Consider the following 17210-nt stretch of genomic DNA (forward strand, 5'->3'; position numbering starts at 1 on the left):
TACGTATATATGTACGAACGATTGAAATTGTTGCCATTAAATCTCTTGTGTTTGCGCGGAAGTAAAATACGCATACGGTATCAAATAATTAGGTCAAGATTTGTAAGGTTTCGGAAATCGACTAGCGAATAAGCAATAAAAATCACTCCGATCTAATATTCTTTCTTTGCCCGATACCCTAGCTAAATTAAGATACAATAACAGAATAACTGAGTTAGCAGAACTGATAAGCATCAGCTCTGTTGATCCTGCCGACAATAGTTCTCCTAATGACTAAGGGTATATGCCTATATTTAAATTTCAATAAATTGCCTACATATAAAGGCAATAACGGAGATCCATATTGTACAATGCGTTTATTTTAATCATTTTATTATATATGTTATACTAGTCTCAGCCGCTATCAGGTATCTAGGTTTTGCTGTCTCTGTTTTCAACTAGTTACGCCGCCTTTCGAATAGAAAACAAATAATTCATCTTGCTTTGTGAATTTGAATTGCAAAAAATTAAGATCTTCACGAATAGGTTTATTTTTAGTTATAGTAGAAAAAAATCTTAAAATTTAGTGTTAAGTCTCGAATATTTATCGAACAAATCGTTCGTTCGGAACATTCGTTTCCGGCAGCTGTAGCTTGTACTTGTCACATTGCGTACAACACGATCACTTTTGTCCGTGAATCAAGCGCTCTAAGAGAGTTGATTAAAATGATTTATGTATTGGATGAAGGTCTGATCAAATGTAAGTTAAATTAATGAAATAATAAATGTACATTGAATGTATCGTTGTTGCTATCCTAATGGATATTTCTCGACGCTGCCTATACATGGCCAGCCGGTTTATTGTTACTACCGTGTTAAAGCCTCTATTTAAAACAATGACTGCTCTTTTGGACAGGGCAGACTCGTTGCATCTAGTAGTGTTGACCTTAATCGTGCGAAAGATCGTTGCAATGCATAGAATTGGCCATCCGCTCTATCCTTTTAAAGATCTTCAGCTGTATGCTTGGCCTGACTGAACGAGAGGACCCATTGCTCCGACCACGGTAGGTACTGCGCCGCCTTCTGTTGCGGCTTCGGGCGCGTTTCTATTTACTGTCTCTGTTTTTACTAACATCCTGATCTGCTCCTTCGTGCCGGATGTTGATCCTGACATTACCAAGACCATCTGCCTTTCTCCTGTTTGTGCATAAGAACAACTGCTCGCCTGTCTGCAAGCGGCGCGATAAAGCGCTCTGCTGCGCTTCGATTGAATAAAATTTACTTACTCTTTCGCGTTTGATAATGAGTATATTTGCTCGACTGATTTAGCCGACGTAATTTACCATTGGCCAGTGACATTTCATAGTAGCTTCGTTCGATTTCAGCTGATTGTGTATACATCGATTTTTTTTTTATGCAGCGATAAATTTGGTGCTGAGACGGTAGCTTACGCATTTCTGCTTTTTGCTTTGACTTCTCGACATTGGGTCCGTATAACCTACTCATGCTGAGCGCCGCTTGAAGTTGCCTTTCTTGGCAGGCCCTTTTCGGTACAAGTCCGAGGAGTCTACTAGTCTTAGCAAACCGATAAGGCTTCCGATTTTTTGCCTTCAGCATCCATTTTAATCGTTCGTTAAACGCTCTCTCCACTGATAAGGTCCATATGGATTTGAAGAGTTCTAAATTCTTACTATTATAGATTACTAGATAGACTTATGGTACAATAAGAACGGAAAATATTGTAATCGGTGCCCCTCTTTACAGTATCGCTAAATTTCTGAGTTAACGTTTTGTCTTCGTTCAGTATTTTAACAGACATTCGAGTTGCCGGAGCGCTCCAAAGCTACCAGTGTCTGAGCGCATTGTGGTTTTTTTTTTAAAATAATCCTCTTTGGCACAAAATATGTTTTTCGGAAATTAGTCCTGCCAACCGTTTGTTATGTAAAATAACTTTTTACACAAACCTTTGAAACATCTAGCTGGCTGCAATGCTGTCTTTACGCGTTCAATTAGATTCGATTTATACTTACAATAGTGCCGTGCAAAAAGATTTTTACAGGAGCGTACGTACGAAATCGATGCACCATTGTCAAGATCTACACTTTGTTTAGACCTTTATTATTTATCGATGTCAATACCACTATTTTGCTTTGTTATGCCCAAAACACCATTGAATGAATCGCTCACTATACAACTGCGTTTTGATCATTTCAGTGTACATGACCAGCTCATCAACATGGTATCTTTCTAAAATAAGGACCCTATTAAATAATGATTTCATGCTTCAGCAGAATATTCGTAGTGAAGGACCTGCACGGACACTTTGCGAGACTCTAAAGGGGGCCTTAGCAGATGAGGACTAATATCCCCAACCTTGACTTTGAATCAGGAAGCAAGTCCTCAAATAGGTACAACAGATGTACTGTCATTCTGGATCTTTGCTTGCGTAGAATGCTTTTCATTAAAATAAAGCCTTATTATCAAAACACTAACATAAATCCTTCGAGAAGTATTAAGGTGATTATCGACGGGTACCCAGTCGTGTGGCACTCCTATTAAATACGTGCAACTAGTTCAGTTCTTGTCCTCGTGATGGCGCAGCGAGTAACGTTTACATACTAATCGTAGTATGCGGGCATAGACACGCTACGTTCCGCGCTAAGAACCAGCGTTTTTGAGATTTACTTGACGGCTCATATACCTGACGTGGAATACAAAAAAAAAACGTCTTTATCTGATATATTTCTGCGGGATTTTGTTTGGATCCAGAAACTTTGAGGAGAACTGGTACTGTAAAGTGACATGCACTGTTATGCCTTCTACGATAATTTAGGACACGAGCTTCCATACAATCAGATGATACTTATCAGGTACCATGTGCAGTTTGTGCCTGTGTATGAGTGACACGATACTCTCCTTAAGGATTGAGGAGACCCCTTATTGGTAGGGTCGGTGGAAGTAATCGAAGCAGATTTTGAGATAGCATTAGTTCATTCCTTGAAGGCAATCAATGCCTAAGTTCCGTTCGAGACGTACAGGCGTTTTAATACTAACTCAGATGATTCATACCATCGATTCTCTAGACAATCGCCGGTACGAAGGCGAATGGTACTATCATGCAAACTGAATCAATCATTGACGTAAAGAACAAAGTTTTTGATATTGTGTCCTGGCCATACAAGATGCTGGAAATAGCGATGCAGCTGCATGAGGCGTATATAGTAGAAAGCTTATGTAGTGAATAACGGTTGGAGTTGAAAAGTAACGTAAAAAATTAGTGGTGACATATGTATGGAACATTCGGGTGTATGCGATTCTATCAAAAATAGGAGTACGTTTACAAAGTCCTAAATCTGCTCCTATACGTTTGTAAGTTATTCAAAGAAAGTATATCAATTTGTCTTGACATGCTTTTGTGAAGCTTGACTCTGAAAACTGATAGGGTAGCGCTGGTTGACCTACAATGCGCAGGATTACCAACGCGATTTTAACTACCATAGCAGTAGAGATAGAATCGACATATATTGCCGTTTTCAATCTACTTCGTCGATGACGACAGTTCCAGATTTAGCTTTGGAAATCGTGTAGCCATTGCAGCGGGCTCCTCAAGCTGTTCGTTAGCAGTTATTATTACTCAGGCCTGTTGCGTTTGTCATATTGTGTAAAGTTCGGTAACTGTTATACACAGCGGACCACGACTGCTACTATTGCATTATTACCTCAGATATTTTTTTGCGCACGGCAGTTGCTCAAGACATTAGTAAGTTAAACTATCGGACTCTGTATACATATATATACATAGTGATTTGTAGATCTGTTTAGAGATGTTTCGCTGAGATTCCTAGGCTTTACGCGGTTCGAAAGCCATTGATAGACCATAAGTATGCGGACGTATATATAATATATCACTGCATAACAAATGATCGAACATAGAAAAATCAAGCGTAGAAGGAGATATCTCCGCTACTCGATCTGTATCTGCGTACACCAAATATAGCACATAATAAATAATTATAATAACAACAAAAAGAAAAATGATACATATGTTTTAATACGAAGCGTGATTGTTATATGAAAAATGGTATCTCCTATTCCGGTGCAGTATTTGTCATAACAGGAAAATTTTTTTAGTTGAACCGATGCGAAATGTTTGCGACATTGCCGTTTGGTACTCCATCTCAGACAGTTGGCTTTCAATGCGAAACTGTCTGTCTGCTTCCGGATTTGGGCCTCGATCATCGCGGCTTCCAACGACTCGCAGGCAAACAAGTTAGCTACTGAGTTATCCCCGCGATGACGGAACATAGCTGGCTAAAATTAACCCGAAGACGCTGTTTGTCTGGTTCAGCTCGATCCGGTCTGTCATTGACTACAGTCCCGGACACATGTTTTCTAGTGCTCGTATGCACCTATCCTCATCGCTTGATGCTCACCTGTTCTGACGCCTCCTCCTCGAGTACAAAGCCATCCGCACTGAAATTGAATGATGAGCCGCTCTGAGTTTCAAACGAGGGCAAAGTGCAGTTCATTATTACGGCCAAGCACGACTAGAAAAAGACGAGTCAACCTAGTTCGTTTGTCAGCAAAGAAACATAAAGGGCAGCCTTAAACAGCGACACCTGCAAGCAAAAGCAGCAAAAGAGGAGAAAAAAAAACATCTGTAGGCACATTGAAGTATATCGAGTGAACGATTGAGCATCTGATTGAAAGCAATAACACTTACTTGATAGAAATACTTTGTTAAATACAAGAAACCATCATCTAGACTGAAGCCAATGATTGTTAACACTGCAGCGGGGCAACGTCAATGCAATAATGCCTTGTAGGCAAGCCGTAGGAGAATTATAATCGAATAGGGCGTACGCGATTTCGCTTCTCAGTCGAACGATGTCAGCCAAGCATAGAGCAACTTCATACGTCAGTGACCTTTTACTTTCTTTTTCAGCTTTCCAATGTCCCTGAAACAGTTCACATTTCTTCATCCTTCTCTTGCTCTTCTTCTTGCTGCTATTATTTGGTCATCTGTAGTTATCACCACTATTGACTTATCAATATTACAGTATCTGTACCCCACAAAAATTTGCGTAGCGATACACAACGCTTTGTTGACGCACAGCATATGAATACTAGATAAATGGCACTTTAGTATGAGAAGCTAGTCATGTAAAGTAGCTGAACAGTACGTGTTTCCAAGGAACTGATTAAAAAGTAGCACAAGGAATCGTACGCATCGAAATGGCGGTATGGGGAAAAATCTGATCCGCAGAACGGACTTACACGTAAACCAGAGACTTGCAACACTTTAAGACAAACCTACAAAGAATAGTGCAAGTGGAAGAATCCCATTTGAGGGTTATAGCTTTAGAAGAAGGTGCTTTACTCTATCACTCTGTACGTTCATTACATTCATTTATAAATTTTCAAGGCAAAACGGCATGTCCGAAGTAAGAAGGATGTTTCAAAGCAATAAGCTGTATTGGGGTCTAGTTTCAGTAACTTTCTGATATCAATGTAACTACCTTTATTTTTATGTTGGTTTTATTTGTTAGTCAGCTAACTATCGACCACTCATCTGACTTAGACCTCAACAGATGTACATGTTCTCCTTTCCAGGCAGTTAACATGGTAAATGCCTGTTGTCACCACCCTCGGTTACGAAGCTAAAACGGTAATTCAATCATCAATCAAGCTTCGCTTGGCAGTGAGAGGGTTCATGTTGACGAAGATGGATAAACGTTACGAAGTTTTTAAAACCTCTCATATTCGCTCCGTAAGACAAGGCGATTTTCCTTTTTTCAAGTGATTTTCATTCCACAGAAAAAGATTTTAAATATTTCTGTTAATTAACGTAAAAAACTGATGGCGTGTGCATTAGCATTTTGGTACCGATATATTTGCAGAAATCGAAAAGCATGAGAAGACCCACTATTGTCACAGGCCACACAGCGGCGTCAGGCTCATTCTCTATAAAGCCAGCAATTCTTGAGCGAAGCGCACATCCTTATGAGAAATGTCACCTTCTTTCACGCAGGAAAACCGGCACACATCGTTCATATTGACGCAAAGTTATAAAAAAGAGGACTCGTACAATGAATATACATTTCACGCACAAACCCTCATTCCTGTATTGAGTAGTGTGAACCTAATTTATTTCAGAGTCACAGCCAAGGCTGCTGGTTACTATTATATAGTGCTGGGCCTGGATATCATTTTTGCCTCTAGATCGGCGTTATTTGTTTCACCGATCACTCGTTTACGTTTTGTTTTAAAATTTTGATTTGTGACGTGATTATGCTGTACAATATTCCATTGTCTTCTCTAGTTACCAACGATTTTTCTCTATTTCTCGTCTCACTAGCGGTTTGACATTTACGATCTGGCCTATTCAGGCGTCAACATCAGGCCAATTGTTACTGCTGTGCAAAGGAAGACTGTGATTTTCGTTGTTTATTTTACTGTAGCCCTACCTAGGTACTTCATTGATTAAGATGAGTTGCGTGCCTAGCATAGGTTAAAAAATAGTCACCCGCAAATCGATTGCTTTGCACGAACTTGCACTTACAAGCCTCGTAAAGAATATAGACTCGAGAACAATTACCCGCCGATATTGAGGCTACAGACTGTAGCGTAAATATTCCTAGCCACCCTGATTCAATCCGAATATGCTGAAAGACTCCGTAGATACTGTTGTACAAAGTGATATGAAATCAAAATGGATCCTTTACATTTTTCGACCGGAATGGAATTAGCGTAGCGAGCAAAATTTTTTTTTTTTTAATTTAATGGGGCTTATGTTAAAGGCGTACGCCAAACGAACATTGAACGTAGCTGCATAGTGTTAAATTGGCTTATTTCTATTCGCCTTATAAATAACTCTGACGACGTTTCAGCTTAGCTAGATTTCGATTTTAGTCAAGTTTATCGAAACCTAGATACATGGCACGGGTATGATATTTTAAAGTATGCATAATCTGCACATATCAAAGCATGATACTGGGCGTGCGAATCGAGAGTTTAACATGAATCATTGGTAGCGTCTCAGTGTAGCCTTGACGCTGGAGGGGGTGCAGTAAATAGCGCCGATGCTATGGAAAAAAAAAGCGGATTATGTGACCAAAATGAAATTCACCTAACCAATTATTATTGAAAATATCCGTATCGTTAGCCCATGCAGTCCCACTAACCGAAAGTCGCAGCTATATGAAACGCTAATGACTTTATGGGAAAAAATAAAAGTGCCCTTTCAGAAAGAGGGCCCTGATTACGGCCGGAGCAGTTGATTTACTGCTGCCAGACTAGTAATCCTAATTACTTGTCTATCGTAGGTCTATATGAAATTCCGCTGTATCGTGCGGAGCCCGTCTTTGAATCACCTGGTTACTAGCACATGCACATGTTGCATTTTGTTCAAGAATAAGCAATGTGCGCACCTACGCCTCTATAACCATCATGCTTATTTTAGTGTATATAATTATTCATGCTAAACTATGATCTATAATTATGCGTATCCGCAGTGAAGTACGTATGCTTCACTGGAAACCATATGTACAATGTTGTAGGTACGTGAAATATATACCCATGGGCGTATATATTTTACACAAATCCTTTAAAAGTTATGTTGTATTCTAACGTCTTTCAGTTTCGCTGTAAAGTTAGCATCGACGGCATCGTATTTGGCATATGTTCGAAATAAAGTGGCCCTCCTCGGTGAGGTCCACATAGCCTTCAAGGCCATCATGTGATACAACTGAAAGCAGTGGCCGTGATCAAACGTAAGCCGCCTCAATTCGTCATTGCAAGTGTAATCATAGGACAGATAGGACAGATATAATAAAAAAACAGGAATACTTGGTTTCTTTATCGTTCAACAAATGCAAAAGAAGTATTTAGCTCTTCCATATAACTCCATCTTTTGCCAGATTTTATAAATACCACAAAAGCATCATGATTATTCCATATTTTGCTTTTATATGCCAGCTGTTGAAAGCTCCATGTGCTTAAGGTAATTTGTTCAAAGTTCAGCACGTACCTAGGAAATCACACAGAGTAACCAAGCTCCAAGACCGCTATTCGCCTTCAAAGGTTAATAGTCACTATTTTTCTAATTATTAATGTTAAATTGGCCTAGCTCTAGTCCTGCACTCAAGCGTTACCTACTTGTTCTATATATATATATATGTAGAAGAATAGAAAATCTCGTTGTAGAACTTCTTTGAAATGGCTTTGCGATTTTTAAAAATTTTAGAGGATGCTTAACACAAGATGACAGGGTCTTACACAGAGGCTTATTTATAACACCTTTATCAATATAATGTAAGAGTAAGAGATGACTATGAAGATGATGCAGGACGCACGATAGAAATACTATCACATACATGCGATGAAATTGGTACATCATCAATTCAAATATAACAAGCAAAATATCTAGTCAAACAAGTATTTCCTGAGACATTTCGCGGCAGTTGACAAAGGAGTTCTCAAGAAAATCAAAAGAAGATGGCTAGTAGATATTTTTAGCCTACTCTTATTTTGTAGCATGTTTCATGTTTGCTTTTTCAGGTCTTAGGTAGGTAAAACTTCATCCAACAATCTAAAGATCAATAGTTTAACTTCAGTGATCTTTAAGCAATTGATCATTCGAAACTGCAAACTCGACGCGTGGCCCTCATATATTTTGTGGAATACGTGTGTCCCGCATAAACACGATCTTAGATTACTAAACAATGTTCTAGAGGTGTATTCTGACTTCTGTAATGTGCGCTTTGTATTTGTGCTAACAAAAAAATAAAAACAGAATGGTTGATCGGCAAGGGAAATCTTCTCATAAAGGTATTCATAGATAGTCAATTTCTAGGCGCGCATTTTCCTTAAGGCAAAACTTGCTTTTTGAAAAACCCCATATGGTCTGATAACGTTGCTTAAGTTACGATATCTATAGTTTGACTAGATATCGTATTGCAAGTCCTTTTCGAAATACTGCGTGTTCCTTAACTTCTTGTCCTCAGATTCTATTTTTTGCGTCTTAAACTGCCTCAGTTGTTCGTAGGACAGCCACTATTTTAGATATTAAATTCAAATAAAGTAGCTGTAACTGTTTTGTTCAGAAGTTAAATTTTCAGCGAAGAACAGATTATAGCCTGATAGAGTCACTGGCATTTTGAATCGTACGGTTTTTAACGCAGCGCAAAACGGGCTCCAGATCGAGTTGTTTTAAGTTTTGGTTATCGTCACTTTGCCCGCTTATTACGTCGACGAGAATAGCTGGCATATCACCGTTTTGCCAGTAACACTTTACGCTAAAAATTATTGAAAGCCGTACTAATATGCCCAGTTATCCAATCTGCCAAGAGCGTTATCCTGACATACATTACATTATTAGTACTTATTGAATGATGTGCTGTACACGTCTTGGGCGAGTGCACAGCTTGGATATCCTACAGATAAAATGTTTACGGTTCAAGTAGATTCATTGAATTCTGGTCAAATTATATTCAAGCGTTTATTTATCAAAATGGCCAAAGCGTAGAACGTATTTAAGAGTATTGGTAACAACGAATACATGGATAGGCACAGAGAAAAGTATAGTAAATGGTCTGGCCTTAACGATTACAATTTCGTTTTCTTTAGCTTAAGATGATATTTCGACACACCATTTTATTCTAGGTTTGTTGCAATTAACAATTAGTATATTTTTGCCATTTTTCGGTCGTTCTATGATCAACATAATACAATGCCTTTTATGAATTCCATTTTTTACACCGGCTCGTAGAGGCTTCCGCAGGTACTTTATGGATAAGCAGTTGGCACGTCTTTCGTTTGACCGCCCTTGGTCTTTATGAGGCTGTTGCTCTCGAACTAATGTAGGCCCAACATGCATAGCACCTCTTAACAATCCTTCTTTAAAGACACGGTCATTTCGGGGCAGCTTGCGAGACTATTCGCTTTCATGATCTATAAAGGATATGGTGCGAGCTGTGGTCGTTGACTTGGGTGACGTTCAGTTATATGGTAAGGCCCTAACTGGTCAAACATCTACGGTGCCTTGTAATGCTAATTTCTGATCTCTCATACACTGCTATGAGCTTTAGCACACGTCGCGACCGCTTAATCCTGTAGACTTAAGCTTCCGACTGTGACGTGTGCCTCTTATTACGAATGTTCGTCTTTGCTGATGTCGTTGCCTCGGTTATATGAACAAAGGGTTAAAAATAAGGCAAAATTATAAGAAGTAAGCAGAGATATCCTGTGTTTACAAGGAGCTCGATTGTTCCTTGTCGTCGCAATCGATTTATACTCACAGCCATCTTATCTTCCTATCGCTCTTACCGATCATTAGTTATGCTGTCATCACTACCCCTTTCTGCATCTCATAGACTGACTACAGAGTGGGGCACAAGATGTGCCAGTCAAGGTCAGAGTAGACGTGCTCTGTAAGCGCAAACAAACACACACACAGTCCTTGTCCTAACCCGTATCAGGGCACAAACTAGAGGATCAGGACCAGACTATTGCCTTCCATTGTACATTACCCAGTAGAAACGGCCTCGAACTTGAAAGGTTTGGGTGCTTCATATTTTTCTGTCACCAGTAACCACCTACCTACCATTGAACCGATTAGTGCTCCTTAGCTGAAATGCGCTACGAGTCAATAGAACACGTAGGACGACTATAGGTGTTCCAAAGAACATCACGAGCGGTACGCTTAAGCAGATTATTGGAATCCTTCCATCGTGCAGCATGCTCTTCTCCTGCTTACACTTAATGTGCTTGTCCACATTGTCCACCTGGTAAAAACTGAAGATTCCCATTCAACGATGTTGGACAATATTCTCGCTGATGCAAAAAAACTGGGTCGCCATATTATACAGTATTGACTATATTATGGTAGTTACAGAGCTGAGTCAATAAAATTCGAGGCTGACAGTCAAGCCGTGAGTTGGTCGGAACAGGTAACTGTAGTACGAATACGAAATAAACTTTGCATCATGGGTAAATTGAGCCAGATCGCTGCGCAAAACAATGCCGTATCCTCATTCAGCAAACCATGTAAAAATTTCTATTCGCGGCTGGCCAAGGAACAAAGCTCGTACAATCAACGTGAAGGGATAAGTTTGTCACGTCTAATGCTGCTCTGAAATAAGGAGGTCCGCCTATGCCAACGATGTCCAAGGGCCGCAGCATATAGTAAAAGTAGTTCTAGCTAGGTCGCAGGTACTACGACATTGTATTCTCGCACTTTGGTCCAATAGATGTAACATAAAATAAAACAGACAAAATAATCAAGCACTTTTTCAGTGTATATATTTTCAGGCTTTACCGATCAGCCAACTACGAAGCCTTCAAAGTTGAGCTTAGAACAACGTTAGAAGAAATTTTTAATTTCTTGCATCACGCGAGGGGGGTAGTTACCTGATATGCAATGCCTATTGCGTGGGCATTAAATTGCTTTTGTTTTAAGTGGATCATGCGCGACATTTTTAGTCAAGTAGAGTCCAAGAAAAGCTCGACAAAACTCGGTAGTTTTCAATAACTACCAAGTACGTGCAGCTTCATTTAGCTCTACATACGTAAGGTATTCTAGTATTATAAGAGTCTGAAGAAATACCTAATTAGGGCTGCTATTATGCAGCGTAACATCTGGCCTGCTGTCGTTATGTAAAATTCAGACATGTAGTTAACCAGATATTATCAGTCGGATCATGTTTAGTGTCTCTGAAATCTTGGCGTGCGCTAACCGATACATGACCAACATTATATTAGCCTAATATCGGTGGCTTGAAATAAACAACGGCGCGCGCTAAATGAAGTATCTGAAGGTATGACATATGAAACGTTTAATTTTCATTGAGGAGGTAAATTCAATTAAGATTTTAAACGATTTTTAACTTTAGCAGTGTATAGCTGAAGATCTCCTCAGATGTTTAAACGTATATGTAGGTGTATAAAAAATTTTTCTTCAATAAAAAAATAGCAGGAGTATAAGCTTCAATAATAGAATCCGCCGTCATTGCTATTATGAATGCTGGCGAAATAATTAAACATTATGTTAAATTTATGACTCACGTACAGACGTGCAATTGATTTAAAACTACTGAGCCTCTTGACCATGTGAGCATGCTTGATGTCTTCAACGAACTTTGCAAGCAGCCCTCTGCACAATGGACTGCTCTATTTGCCCTTGACCCCAAATGTCTATATTCGAACCTACCGTTGCGGCAAGCACATATCCGCAAATCTAGAAGCGAAATAAGGATTGTCCAATGCGGAACACTTAGTCGACGACTGTTAGTCCTTTGAAGGACCAACTGCTGTAGTTGTGTCTATGTGCACTCGATATGAGCATTCCAAGGCGATCTCTTCGCTCTGACCTGAAAAGCAACTCAATCAAACATAGTCAAGGTCCTATTTAGTGCGTTTTCAAATCGTTAGACAGTGATACGAACCTCGTTTGCACATACATATGTTACAGAAGCCAAACGATATGCCATTTTGGGGCTATTCCAGAATATAGGAACACCATTAGCACGTGCATGTTTCTAACACTGTCATTCGGCCTCGTGGGTTGTAAGTGACCATCGGCTGGCTGGCCCATCATTCCATGTGGAATAGTACTTTGACTTAGGCATTACGTAATGTCCAAATAATGTGCATCCAGAAGCTTACACCGCGATGGAACTAGTTGTCCTTTCTAAAGCTGTTCTTCATGTTCTAGCACAGAAGCACGAATATGGTTTTAAAAGAGAGAAAAAAAAGAGCAAACTCAAAAATTGACAGACGTAGTAGTCGCTTCACGGAACTCCCAAATACCTTTGTTTGATTTTAGCTATCGAAGTCAAGATGCACTTTACTATGTAATGGACGCATGAGAAAAAGCCTTGGAAGTGTCCTGTTTAATGTATTTAACTACTTATTTTAAATTGCCGTGACTTATACCATCACAATTGCCTAGGGGGCAACAGAGTGCCCCGATTTACTTGGTATAGAACACTGTATAGTACGAATAGATAGAAGATCTTGTCTTTTCACCCACCCGCCGATGTCGTAAACAACGTCCACAGGCTCTTATAAGCTTTAATTTATGTATCGAGGCGATCAAATCAGAGCTGCGACGACTTTTCGTCGCGTCACCCGTTCCAACAAGCATGGTAATGGTAAGAAGACGGCAACCCTGCCCGCGTTGTTTACGGCATAATCCATTCATAGAGACTTGAGATGAAATATTCGTAGAAGGGCAGAACTAAGTAGGAGGCGGCGTCCTGTTAACGAGCGACTTCGTGTGCAAGATTTACTCCTGGAAAAGGATAGCTTAGCTTTTTTTGGTAATGCGTTTACTATATAACAATTGTAAATTGCTTTTCATTGTACCCACAGCATTTATACTTCCGCTGAAAAAAGCTTAGCTTTATGTTGGGATAAATGGCAAACTGGTCGATGTAGCAATCATCGCTTGAATGATTACTATTTGGATCAATAAACATTGGCCATATATTAGCGTGGGCCACTAGATACTGGACTACTTGTATATTGGAGAAACGGTACGGGCAGTGAAAAAAAAAGCGAGAAAGGAGCGATATGAATAGCGACATCGTTTTCCCTAATCAGGGAGAAAAACAACTAGAAGTAGTTGCGTACTACAGGTGAGTGTAGATACGCGCAGAGTTCTGCGTCTCGAGCATGACAATAGACTAACACTACCTCATTGATTAACATAGCTCGACAAACGACAAATGACGGGGTAAATCGACAATGCAAATCTTAGTGCAGTCCCGCTGGTTGGATGTATGACAGTGACGATTATGAAGCAGCCCATCGCAGGTTCTCTGTCAATTTTTAAGCCATTTGGCCAACAAAGATGGTCAGCAGTAGCGCCTTTGAGATAGATAATGAGCATTTACTTTCGGCCGTCTGCATAAATACTAATTAGCATATCAACAATAGCCAGAATCGGCTGTTGCTTAGAAGGAGAGTGCGTTAGACACAACCCCTCACAACAGGGAAAGGGTTATTTTCAGCTTCGAACAAGAGCGCCATCAGGGCCATTAGTGACAGCCGATTTAGACTCAGAAGTAGCTATATCAAGTTTTCTTGAACGCATAGAATAGTCATGGACATCGTAATGGAACTACTTACTAGAGCTCGCTCATTACTTTAAGGGGCGTCGATATTTGATGTGTCCTTTGTTTCCAGACGGGTATGGCGGCTTTACGCTCCGATGAACAGTCTAATCAATGCACCACTGTTCTGTGAAACTTCTGAAAGTTATGAATATGCCAAAGTTTGATTTCAATCGCCTCTACAAAGCAGATAATGCTATTATTACATTAGATTCGTAGTAAAAAAATCCCAAATATTACCTAAAACCGAATGAACCGCGATACCGCCTTGTATGCTAGATCAAATCCTAGTATTCCATTCCGCCTGTCTTCGCCTATTTTTCGTTGAACCTTACGTTTTCGAAAAGCGTTTGTTCTCTGTAGAAGCTGACTATCGAAATGGCGAGTCGATTGCGGTAACACTCCGGTAGTTTCGCACGGAACACAGGCTATAATCCTCGTTGGCGAAAGTAATACTAAGTAATCGACAAGGAAGTTCGAAGAGTGGCTAACTCATAAACAAAAGTTGACCAAGGGGAACACAAGTTGCTCAACGGCCCGGTTTACTGAGTAGCACTCCATAACCCAGTTCCATCTTTACCTGCACAGAGTACAAGACAGGACTCAACAGTTATAGATCCAAGACCATCACAAGCGTCATTTACTTGCTAATAATATGTTGGAGTGTAAAGCACGTGCTAGCGACATTCTTTGACCATATGATCTTCTCTGACAAAGTTAACGAATAAAGCCTGAAGCAGGAGTCAATAAAATTTGTGCTTACGAGTCTTATTCGCGAAGACTTCATTTCTGAAAGTGAAGGCGATATTGGACCTTTTTTCATTCAAACCTGACGGTGGAACAACAACAACAGCCAATGGTGAGCTCTATATTATTATTTTATATGTATTTCTTTTTATGGATCGAAATGAGGGAATTGAATTAAAAGAACTCTTGATTTAGATCAGATGAAGCAATTTGCCCTACCGTGCCGGAAACAGTCAATCTGCTTGAAACGGTGTTCCCAGGCTGGTAGATCTGGTTGCACAGCGGTGACATGGAATTCCCACCACGGTCCTGTTAACTCCTCTCGGTTTTTTCCCGTGGGGCTATGTTTCAAGTATGTATCAAGTGACGTCCAAGACCTGAACTATGATATTCGTAAAATGGTTAGTAACAATTGTGCTGAATTATGTAAAGCTGTAATTCAAAATTGTGCGAAACGCATCGATATCATGCAAGTGACTTCTGTAAGAACGCTTGGCTGATTCCGAGCCCCATGTATGATGCGGATGACCCCCCCCCCCAAATCGGCATAACGTGAAAATAAAAATACGCACAGGAACCCGCTCCCATACTACCCTGGGGCACTGTAGCAAAGCACGAGCTTTTGGTCCACCCCCTTGAACTGGTACCCCCAACTAGTTCACCATTTGGAAAACGCCACTTGGAAGTGTAAATGATGTAAGTTACCTTAGTAACTTTGTTAAAAGATCCTGTACAACATCGGCGTACGTATTTTCAATGCATAATTGTTTCCGATAGCAACAGGAGGAGTAGTACAACTAAGTAGTGCAACTCCAACTACAATTAGAAAACTGTACTTATATGTAACTTCGATAACAAAACACAAAATTTGCTGTATTTTAATGTACATTTAAAGTTCATATGCCTGACAAAACGTAGAGCTAGTATATGTTCTTAGCTTTTGAATAAACAAGAACCTTAGCTAAACTGTAATGTAATTTGCCCCTAGTTGGAAACAGGACATTTTCTAAGGGTCGCAGCACGAGTATCTCCACATACCTGTTCGTTAACAGGACAAACGTACTATCATAGTCTTAACTATCGAAGTTAAATTGAACTAAAACGGAAGCTTTTTTCTCGGTCGACATTAACTCTATTCCTAGTGCTTCGTTTAGATATTTCCCTTTATTTACTTATTTTTTTCTATTAAAACAAAGTTGCATTAATTAATATTAATATATACACCAATAAACTAACATGCTAACGCGCGGCGTTCGACAATATGTATATTCAATGATTGTTGAAATGTTTACGAGACATCGTTACTTTGATAGAATACAGCCATAATTGTGGGATGTGCTTATGCCGATGTATCGTCGAAGAGTGGCCAAGTAAAAAAGGAAAATATACGCATTTTCGGTTAGCAAGGATCACTTATATGATCCTCTCCTCCAAAGCCAAGTCACATAGTATCATAGACAATTAGTATTTCCTTGTGCTCACTAGCTTCTCGGTGATATAGGCTTAGTTCTTGATCATTTTCTAACGTTATCTGTGTTTTTTGTGATATTAAAATGTGCATGCAACATTATTGTTTCTTTATTGATAAATGGGTCAACTTCGTCCGAGGTGTTACATAGCCTCAATTTAAATCGTGTCTATCCAACATCATAGCTACAGCCACCTCAGTATAAAGCTTTGTAGGCAAGTCTGAGTCATCGGGACAGGCCACCATGATGTCACTGGCGTAACTACTCATTGTCAGTTTTATTGACAATTGGTGTAGCACACATTGAGCATATAGTCTATAACCGTAAAAATAATAGGCATCTCTCGCTTTCTATACACATATAAGACCCGTTCTTATCGGGAATAGGTCATGCAAACGTCATATATTATCAATATTATCAATGATGTAATAAAGGACTTCGCTACTAACCAACTTTCGAGTACATAACATAAAAAAAATTTACGTACAAAATTGCTTAAATTAGGTCATATGAAAATTGATGATCTGAAATACAGAGTTCCTATGCTGATGTAGCCTCATAAGCCGATCGTTCACCCTATATTAGAACCCTATATTCGTGTGTGTACAAAATGAGGATTAAATCACATGCGAAAAATCAGTCTGTTTCCACTTTTTCTTGTTTCTCCACATGTTCGAACTATTTACGAGGCTGTCTAATGATAAGTAGTAAAGTTTCTGTACTATGTCGAAAGCTAAAGGCGAGTTAATAGATCGGAGCGTTTTACATTTATCCTTGGATCTTTTATGTAATCCTTATAAGTTTTCCAGTGATTTGATACGGGATTATTGCTAATATAATCGTATTGGTAAAATGGAAATGCGTCCGCCAAACGCATTATCCCTGAGCATCGCAAGAGCTT

At 39.5% G+C, this 17210-nt stretch overlaps 1 protein-coding gene and 2 long non-coding RNA genes across 5 annotated transcripts in view; 1 reads left to right on the forward strand and 2 right to left on the reverse strand.

Annotated features, from left to right (window-relative positions):
• Positions 1-8779, forward strand: part of LOC147755237 (uncharacterized) — a 10334-nt gene extending 1555 nt beyond the window's left edge. Inside the window, exons 2-3 of the long non-coding RNA XR_015328633.1 lie at positions 5593-5749; positions 7619-8779. This is a non-coding gene — a long non-coding RNA (uncharacterized LOC147755237). The remainder of the gene's footprint in view (positions 1-5592; positions 5750-7618) is intronic.
• The window catches only part of LOC111251734 (QRFP-like peptide receptor), a 61141-nt gene that overhangs the window by 35084 nt on the left and 8847 nt on the right, over positions 1-17210 (reverse strand). For 2 of the 3 annotated variants that reach the window (XM_086990419.1, XM_086990420.1), the window contains exons 2-3: positions 12188-12347; positions 4413-4598 (exon numbers count right to left, since the gene is read on the reverse strand). In XM_086990419.1, the coding sequence (XP_086846545.1) occupies positions 4413-4508 (96 nt within the window). In that variant the 5' untranslated portion in view covers positions 4509-4598; positions 12188-12347. The remainder of the gene's footprint in view (positions 1-4412; positions 4599-12187; positions 12348-17210) is intronic. The other variant, XM_022808640.2, reaches the window with a different exon arrangement.
• Positions 13017-14659, reverse strand: LOC147755238 (uncharacterized). The gene is made up of 3 exons (XR_015329211.1): positions 14429-14659; positions 14110-14231; positions 13017-13270 (listed from the first exon to the last, which is right to left on the reverse strand). It is a non-coding gene; the product is annotated as an uncharacterized LOC147755238 (long non-coding RNA).

This window comes from Varroa destructor, unplaced genomic scaffold (genome assembly GCF_002443255.2).
Source record: "Varroa destructor unplaced genomic scaffold, Vdes_3.0 BEIS01000005.1, whole genome shotgun sequence".
Taxonomy (NCBI): Eukaryota; Metazoa; Arthropoda; class Arachnida; order Mesostigmata; family Varroidae; genus Varroa; species Varroa destructor.